Genomic DNA, 10,166 nt, shown 5'->3' with positions numbered 1-10,166 from the left:
ATTCCTGCACTATCACGTGAAATCAGGAGTCCAGCAGGATTTTTATCAGAAAATAAATTGTATTGAATAAGTTCCATGCCTGAAGATTTTTTTGAGAAGGGATATTGCTGCCTTTGTTTTGGGGTTTATCATATTTTTAGGTTTATTGGTGACCACAGTGCACCTGTGTGAAATCTGCTGGGCTGCTCTCCCAATACTCACAGTTGTGACACGATGACCTCCCTGACTTGGGATTCTCTGGGACAAACATGTAAGTGTAAAGTTTTGATAGGCACTACTCCATGTACAGCAGGTGACACTGAGGATGATCAACAGTACTTGACAGAAACAAGTCTATATTCATTAAGAGGAGCAATACTAATTGGAGAGGCAGAAGAGACACATGACAGGAGATGCTGGAACAGGGGGAAGCACTCCATGTTGGGGTGGGGAAAGACATTTCCAAAAAAACAGCAGCCCATGGGAGACCCACACTGGGACAGCAGAAAACACCTAAGACAAGGAGCAGCAGATGAAAATAAGTAAGAAACCAGGAGCAGCAGAATGAAGCCATTACACACAGGAGCTCCTGCACTGCCTGTTGCCTCACCAAAGAAACTGGGGTGAGCCAAAGGAAACCCATGGCAAAAAAACCACGGAAAGTTGGTTCTGGAGACAGAGTGGGGACAGGTGTTTCCTCCAGGTGTCTGTTAAAATTTCACGTTTTGGAGTCTCCCATCATATCAGCTATCAGAATGTTGTGTTATTTGGCAATAAATCACCTCAAAAATTCCCCAAGTTGAGACTGGTTTGCCCACAGCCCCACAAGGCTTAAAGAAACCATGACCCACCACTTCCTGACAGCCTTGCAAGAGCAGGAATTGGCGAGGTCAAGTTTTCTACATTTCAGCCAATAATGAGATTTTCGCTCCCCCTGGTTCCTTCCTGCCTCTCACATACAATTCACATTTTCAGTAGACCAGCTCATACCTGTTGTAATTTAGTCAATCCTCAGAGGAGCATTTTGTTTTGTTACAATCTCATCCTAAACATCTCAGGAGACAGGTCCCTCTGGCTCCCCAGGGATTATTTCACAGCTTAGCTTTGCTGCAAACCTTCTTCTCACATCCAACTTCCCTCTGAAAGTTCCCTTTATTCATTTCAAACAAGTCTCATTATAATAATGCTTTGGTACTTACTGAACATACTTTCTAGTTCTCTAAATTCACTAGATATTAACTCAGCTTTTTTTCTGGTGTACTTTGTTTTTAATAGCTATCTTATTAACCTGCCCACACCAATTTCCTTTTAATATCTGAAGTTAACTAGAGCATCCACATTCATTTGCAGAACTGCAAAATAAAGCACTCCAGCAAACAAGCTCAATTGTGTTCTTAAGGGAACAGCTACTAAAAATTTAAGGCAGTGCTGGGTAAAGATGATCCTAAGTATTGTAAACAATAAATACAAGACCACGAGCACTTAGAATTGACCAAAGATACATCAACTGATCATACATCTTAAACGAAGGTGAGATATTCCATTTGAAGGGAAATGTCCTATCTGTTTCCAATCACAATCCAATTTCTCCAGTTACATAAAAGACTCTTCCCTCTGCTACTCAGTATGTTCTCTGAGGAAAACCTCAGCCCACTTCTACTGGTATGGCAGGAATAAAACAGCAGTGTAAGTGTCTTCAGGATCCCAAAGTTTACAAATCCCCAGTTTAACATGCAAATAAGAACACTGAGACATCAGAACAACTGTAGATCTAGACCAAAACTATTCTTTTAAAGTCCCTAGTCTTCACCTTCGCCCATCTTTTAGCCAGTGGCAAGTTTCAGAGGCAGCCCGAGTGCTTCATGCCATCAAAATGGTCTTTTCTGCTCTATCAGCCATCAACTGAACTTTGAATGCACCTTCACAGAGCCAAGGAAAGCTGCAAACAGGACACAGCCAAGCAAAGAGAGAAAACTACCGATAGCAATCAAGGCCTATTGTACTTGAGAAAACAAGCCCTAATCTTCCATCAGGTCCCTCACACCCAGCACCCTTCTGATACAAAGGTCATTTTTCACCTACTTAGCATTTTAAGATATCAATATAAACGAGATCACAAATCACTGTGGACCTTAACTAGAGACAAGTAAGTTTGACAGTGGCCACAGATGTTCAGTTTTCAATGTGTATCAGCCAGTTTATTAACTTAGACTGTATACGCCTGGCAGGTCACAGGGAATGATGGCTCTCATGGATGATAACTATTTGAGGCTTTTGGTCCATCCTGCTTAATTTCAAATGCTCAGAGAACAGGAGTTTCTTTCAGGCAGGGCAGGCTGCACCAGCTCAGTGTGACAGCATGCAAGAACCAGGCCATAGCTAAAATTCATAGTGCAATACAAATTGTCTTTTCAGGGCAAGACAGTGAATAAGCTTATCCTAATTACATTTCTTCTATTAAGAGAGATTTTATTTCTCAGGAATAAAAAAAACCATTGTTTGCAATGAATTTCTCTTAAAGAATCACAAAGCAGCCTTGTGAGCACTCCCAGAATCCCAGAATCAATTAGGCTGGAAAACACCTCTGAGATCATTGAGTCCAACCTTTGACCAAACACCACCAAGTCAACTAGACCATGGCACTAAGTGCCAGTTCCAGTCCCTCCTTAAACACCTCCAAGGACAGTGGGCAGCTTGTTTCAATGTTAAGTCACCCCTTCTGTGAAGAAATTCTTCCTAGTGTCCAACCTAAACCTCCCCCAACACAGGTGAAACTCACTCTCAGGTGAAATCTGCCTTGTACCAAGACATAGATATATACAAACATGCACAATGAGTGAGGAGATTAGCCAGATACACTGCCAATTTGTGCAGTCTTCACGCATCATAAATCTTTCAGGTTTGACCCCTTGAAGTTGGCTACACAGAGAAATCTGCACTGGTGAGTAAAGACATTCATAGGGAGGAGGTTTGGGCTGATGACCAAGGTCCATCCACCTTGCCACAGCCCAGGAATGACTGCAGTGGGATGTAAGGGTGCCCAAGGCAGCTCTGAGTTACAGCAATCAGCACAGCAATGCAGGTGGGTAATGCAAAACTCCTGAAAACTGACTGCAGCAGCAAATGGAGAGATCTTGAGCAACAATCTTCCATGCTTAACACAGAAAAATGCAAGTATCACAATACAAGTAACGAGCAAAGCTCAGGAGTTCACAGGGACACCACAGTCAGTGGCAAACTCAGCACTGGTTTCCATTCCTTCCACACAAGAAGTAACTCTCATACTCATTCTCCACTGAGAATGCTGCAACTGCAGCCACACCAGCAGACACGTGGTGCTGCAGCTGTAGCTTACCAGCACAATGGCCTCTCTGTAAAACAGAACTGTTTGGAGGTCATCACCAAACTAACTCACCCCAACAAAGCAAAAGCAATCTGCAGGTAAAGATGACTCTGACTGACAGATGATAAAAACAATGGTATTGCAAAAGGGAAGGAAGATGGAAAAAAATCCCTCAATAAACAAACCATACACACAACCCTCCCCAATACTGTAAATTACACAGTTATTACTAAGTTTTCCTCTCAGCACTGATTTTCCTGTTTTTTAACTGCATTTCATGTATTCAGACATAAATGCCAAACCCCAAGAACCGCAGAGTGTCCTGCTATTATCAAAAGTAGCAAGTCAGCTTGTGTTCAGTTCCTGCAGGCTGGATATTTACATCTGCCAACCACAAAAATCCTAATACAATTAAATGTTTTAATCCTTCATTTGCCAAAAAGATAGGGATTATGTTACAGAGGAGGCACCTATAGTGGAACTGGACCTGGACTCTGGCATGTTCTGACTAGGATTCAACATTAGATCCCAAATCAGCAGAGATTTCAGTAAGGGTATTAGACACATGAAGTCAAATGATATTTATCTTTTAGGGCTGGGACACACAGTTGCTCATGTACAACCATTAAGTAATCTTAATGTGTTGGGATCTTTTTTAAAATCAACATTTTAACAAAATTTTTATAAATCCTTCCAAGAACTTCAAGTTTGTTTCAATGTAACTAAATTATCTGAAACCAACATTTATCTGCAATTCAGTTTGAAATATCTTTTCTGTAGACTAGCAATTTTCATTCCCAACTAAAATATTTCAAAGCATTTCACTCCCTGTGTAGGATCAAGCTGCAGAAATAGAAACTGAATTGAAAAGCACAGTGAAAGATTATCCAGCAGCAACACTTACACAGCACTTTCCAGAAGATCTATTTAAAGGCATCATAAAACTTTCACCAAATAGGCAATACAATAAAAAGCATAAATAGCAATAGTAGCAAACTCTTCATCTTATTTTCTTTACCAGCTTTTTGCTACTTACTGTAGAAACCCAAATCTATCTGTGACTTTGTAAAGACGATAGTCAGCATCTTCCCACGGTTCAATCTGTGCACCCTCACGTCCCTAAAGGGAAAAAAAAAAAGAGCCAAATTATGACACAATAAACTTACACATTAGACAACACTGAATGACTCAAAGCATCATGTTTGGGACATGCTGGTAGTAGGTTAGAGGAGGACTAGGAGACACTAGTCCTAAACTGACCAGCCAAGAAAAAGGAGAGTAGAACACCTCTCCAGCCCCTATGAACAATATTTTCATCGCAGTAAATCTCTTCTGGTCACTGCTATGTACTTGCATTACTTCTAACATGTTACACTACCTTAAAATAGCCCCAAAGCAACTTGCCTTGCACCTGAAAAATGAGTTAGGTCATACAGAATATCCTCCATGGAGGGGAGAATTTAATTCACCCAGAGGCCACTGTATCACGAGACCATCAGGTTAGTACTACACAGGGTATTTTAAACAGCAGCTAGCTGGAACCACAACTCATTTTTTAAACAGAAATATTACTAAGACTGATTATAAAATGTCTTTAAAATTGTTAAGTTCACTTACTCTGTCATACTTGGCAACTATCTCTGCTCGTTCTTGGGCAAGTTTGATAGCAGCATCCTGCTCAGCATCTGCACCTGTAGAGAATTAAAATAAGTGTTCAGATTTTCTCCCTTGTGAACAAAGAACTGCAGCTAAATACTGGAAAATCAACTTCATAGAGACTACTTCAATGGAGTAATACCAAAACTATTGTATCAAAGCAAAATATGACCTTGATGCAGTGGCTTGAATACTGTTTGGAGTAAATACAGTTATGGGATAGTAATTGCTGACTTTAGAATGTTCCTGATTTTCCACCAAAACAGATTTTTAAAAAAAGAAATACTTGTTCACTGCCCACTAACTGACTGAAGAAAGAAGTAAAAACCAATAGCTGCCAATTCTGCAAACATTCTCCGAGTCACAGAAAGCCAAAACATACACTAGTGGCTTAAACCAGAAGTGTGAACTATTGACAGGATTTGCACAGAGGTATTAGAATACTGAAGAAGTATAGAATGGCTTCATCTGAGAAATTGCCTATGACTTCTCAGAAATGGGGAAGGATGTTGTTATAGTGTCAGCACTGCAACCTGGGCAACCCAAAGTTGGACCAAGCATCAGGATATGACAACAGGAAGGCTGACAGGCACGAAAAACGATGTGTCAGGACACACTGGACATCAAGACACTGCAGGTGGTTATTACATTACTGGAGTTACAGCTTTGCTAAGTCTTTTTACCCTAGCAGAAACCATCTCTGGAGCATGGACAGGACCATACAGAACACACTGAGAAGGGAAAAGAAAAGAGATGTTGCTTTGAATATCCAACAACTGAATTGTACTTCAGTATCTCAAGTGTGATTATGTCAAACCACTGAGGCAAATCAGCTTTAATTAATAAGAGATTGTGAAAGATTCAGGAGTTGATTGGGTTTACTTATTAAAAAGCAATGAACTTTAGATAAAGCAAAGCTTTAAAAAGGTTTGAAATATTTTTCAAGCACATACTGTTATAAAAATAACTCCAAGCACTCTCTAGTTCATGGCAACATAATGAACTTCATACCAACCATCTGGGCCATGAAATAGCAAAACAGATCAGATATTACAGTTTTCTCTCATATGACATTAACACAGCTACTTGTTCAAACCTAGTGTTCCTTTAATAAATTTACCTACGTATTTCTCCACGTTTAGACAAGAAGCTGTGCCAAGGTGGCCTCCTAAGCCATCTGTTAGAGATTTAGCATAGTCTCTGCATGTTTCCAACAGAAGTTTCTTTAGGGGAACACAGAGAGAACTTCAGCATGACCCACCAGAGACACAAGCACTAGACTTCAGGCAACAGTGGTACTTGTCCCAAGCTCCCCCTAAGGGAACACCTTCCTGCTTCTTTAAGCTTTCATTTACGGCCCCCAGAAGTTACATTTTGTTGCCCTCATTCTGGCTCCCTTCTGCTTCTCACCATACTTTGCCAACCATATTACTCCTGTTTATTAGCAAGGACATCAAGCTGTCTTATTTTCCAGCATGCACCAGAACCAGCACACATGCATTTACACAATTATGTGAGGAAGAGAAAAATAAGTCATAATTCCATCTGCTATATTTGGAAGCTTTACACCTCTGAGCCACACTGTGTACTGAGTACTGAGCCACAACACCAAAAAGTAAGAGATTACTAGAATCATTCCACATCGGGCACTGTTCCTCCTGCTCCTTCAGGTGCTGGATCCACCTTTATTCCTAAGCTTCAAAAGGAGTGCAAGACAAAGCAGTTTGGTTCCAGGTTTGTTTTTCCAGATGAGACTAGATGTGGCACTTCGTGCCATGGTCTAGTAATGACAGTAGGGTTGGACTCTTCCAACCTGGTTGATTCTATGATTATATGATTCTTTGATGCAGCTTTACAGCAACTGCAGGACTGCTACCCAGCCATCCATGGAGCTCTGACCAAGATACGTCTCCCACCACAGACTGAACTCCACACTCCTCCGAGTGCATTCAAGCACTACCTATTCCCCAACACAATTAGAACAATCTGGTTCTTATTCTTTGCTAGTTGACATAGTGAGTCTACTAAACTGACAACATCCACTACAGCTACCAAATGAACAGTGACAAAAAGCAGCAGATAGAGCCTAGCATTACTTTCAAAGTGAGAAGCTAAAGGAACCACAACCAAAATTGAATTGTGTTTTCTTTTGTAAGATAGATCTGTGCTTACTATGGGTTTTTGAAAAGTAAACTCTAAACTTGCTTAGAAAGCTGACACTCCTTCAGAGAATTCAAGTACTGAGAGACACTAATCAACACCTCTCCAGTGGACAGATGTGGGGGAAAACTTGCTTATTGAAAACACACTGCTGCTGGGCTTCAGGAAATGGAGAGAAAATCCTATCACTAATTTCCAAGGAAAAGAGAGATTAGATTTGAGAAAGAATGTGGCTGAATACTAAGTAGCCAATATGCTAATGTAGTCAGTGCATTTGAACAGTATGTAGCCAATACTTTAACAGAATTTAGAAAGAGACTGTAACTTTCAGATCTACCCAAAAGGAATGCACAGCTCTTCAACAGCACAGATAGAGTAAGTGGCATAAGCAGAAACAAAGTTTAAATGTTTGCTTAAAAGAATGCAAAACTGTATTTGCACCAGAGACCGAGCTCCTGATTTATGCTGCAGATGTGGCCATGGCTTCCCTTCCTCTGCACAGGGAATGTGTGAATCAAGGTTTGGCATCTTCTGTGTCTCATGACAATTCAATTACATTTAGTATGGAAATTATCATATTCATTGCCTTTAAAGTAATCCTCTTTGCTTTCTGCCAGAATCATCTTAACCTTCTAGCTGCACTGAGATAGTTTAATGTTTCTTTAATCCATCCACACTGAAAACCCAGAAAACAGCTTGAGATGGAGACACAAGGTTAGATTTTGGGAGATAAGCATAAAATATGATTTTTCTTATAAGGGGAAATATTTAAGTATCTCCAAGTCAGAAATTCCACAATGATTCCTGATAAAGTAAAAGCTAAACACAGGAACAAGAAAAATTCTTCATGAAATACCTTGCTAGGCACAAAAAATACATCAAGTGAAATTGAAGATAAATAAATGGTGTTCTAAAGTCTTATCAGTTTTATTAAATAACTTATCTCAGTGAAAGCAGCTAAAGAAGCGACACAAGTATGATTAAATTTTCTAATTAAAAGTTAGCATCACAGATGATCAACACATCACAGAGGAAACAATGCAATCTCAGATGAGGCTGACATTAATATATAGTCAATTAACTAGTACAGAGAATAGATTTGGACTGAAAACTGGGGAAAGGTATTACCAATGACCAGATGATAAAATCCATCAGAGAGAACATCTGAGTCCCCACTAAAAAACTGGTCATGCTTACAAGGTACAAGCATGGTTAAAGCCCTGCCAAGCAGCAATCACAGAATGCTAGGTTGGAAAGGACCTCAAGGATCATCTAGTCCAGCTCTCCTGGCAAAAACACAGACTAGACTACATGGCCCAGCACCATGTCCAGCTGAGTCTTAATAGTGTCCAGTGTTGGGGAGTCCACCACTTCCCTGAGGAGATTATTCCAATGCTTGGCTGTTCCCATTTTGAAAAATTTTCCTTGTGTCCTGAATCTCCTCAGGAATAACTTGTACCATTACCCCTTGTCCTTTCCATGTAAAAACAGAGATGGCACACATGGAGCTTTTGGACATGCTCCCAGCACCTTAATATCTTTCTTGTCATGAGAGGCCCAAAACTGAACAAAGAGTTCAAGATGCCTCACCAGCACCAAGTACAGAGGGACAATCACTGTGCCCTGGTCCTGCTGGCCACACTAGTGTTGATACAAGCCAGGATGCCACTGGCTTTCGTGGCCACCTGGGCACACACCACCTCATTCAGCTGCTGTTGAGCAGCACCCCAGAAGTATTGCCTCTTCCCATGTGGCTGAGGATCAGTATACCAACAACATCCTGTGCAACCTTACCCCAGATTCTGAAAGCAGATTTCTCCCTTTCTTGCTCTTTGACCCACCATCACTGTCTCCTTGAGTGCAGAGCACTCTGAAAACCTCAAATGACTTGAAACAGGCTAATTTGTTTTCCATTACTTCACTCAAATTCTTGCTTGTTTGCACATTGCACATTCTACTACACAAAAAGCTGCACTGGCACAAATTCCTGTCTGCAGGCACCACCACCAGCTGCTATGCATCTAGACATTCAAAGCACATATCAGAGCAGTAAACAAAGTATTTTTTAAGTCTCTGGTCAGATAAGAGAGTCCGTTTAATACTCAGCCTGTTTATTTTCCTTCCAGTCCATTCCCACAAACAAAGAAATAAAAACCATGATGTACAGTTAATAGTATTTTGTCGTGGGCACGTGATGTTCAAAAGAAAGTCTTGGTAGATACCTGCACATCGATATAAAACCTGCTCTGAACAAAAGGAATTAAGCATCATTTATTATACTTTCTATTTCTCTCCATGCAGAGAGAACTTTTACCATAAAGTGAAATAGTTAGGAAAAGCAATCCCTTCTGCACAGCAACACTTCCTCAGGAATCATATTTCCAGAAGCTAACTGAGCTACATTTCTTCCACCATTAAACATAATTATCTGCCTTAATAGTATTAAGTATTTAAAACACAGTTATCACTAATCTGAAATGGGAGACAAGTAAAACAGCAAGATATAAACAATTATAGACCAGTACACAAAATAAAACATTTTACCAGTCTCTAGATCACCATTTTCTGCCCAGTCCTTGTAAAGTTCTGTTTTAGTCTTCATGAAGTTGATTGGTTTGTTTCTAGACCATATTCTAAACCAGTTGACCAAAACTGAACAGGGGAAAGTTCTCCTCCTCCGCTTGCAGCATCTGCTCCACACAACTGAGCCACTTGACACATGCTCCTTTTTCCAGACACAGCCCCCCCAGCCCCAGGAGCTGCAGATACTCAAACAAAGATACCATTTGTTAATCACAAGTGTCATGCAGGCACCATGCTAATGTTCTCCACCCCAGCCCACGGCCCTGCATTCCAGCTTATAATAAACAAAAGGATTTGAACAAACAGCCTCAGAGGCCACAGCTCCTGCAACACCATCACTGTTAGGCTCTCGGGTAAGAATTCTTACTGGTATTTTCCAAGTGCTGCAGGAAAAGCATCTTACTGAAAGGACTTACTAGAAATGGGGCTTCAAGTATCCAATTTC

At 40.6% G+C, this 10,166-nt stretch overlaps 1 protein-coding gene across 1 annotated transcript in view; it reads right to left on the bottom strand.

The window, feature by feature from the left end:
• The window catches only part of USP6NL (USP6 N-terminal like), a 56,253-nt gene extending 51,158 nt beyond the window's left edge, over positions 1-5,095 (bottom strand). The window contains 2 exon segments of the mRNA XM_009074056.1: positions 4,359-4,441; positions 4,940-5,095. Coding sequence (XP_009072304.1) covers positions 4,359-4,441; positions 4,940-5,095 — 239 coding nt within the window.
• Between the last annotated feature and the right edge of the window lie 5,071 nt (positions 5,096-10,166).

The sequence above is a fragment of the Acanthisitta chloris genome, unplaced genomic scaffold (assembly GCF_000695815.1).
Source record: "Acanthisitta chloris isolate BGI_N310 unplaced genomic scaffold, ASM69581v1 scaffold2190, whole genome shotgun sequence".
In the NCBI taxonomy this organism is placed as follows: domain Eukaryota; kingdom Metazoa; phylum Chordata; class Aves; order Passeriformes; family Acanthisittidae; genus Acanthisitta; species Acanthisitta chloris.
The sequence above is the reverse complement of the archived record's forward strand: the minus strand, read 5'-3'. Positions and strand labels throughout refer to the sequence as shown.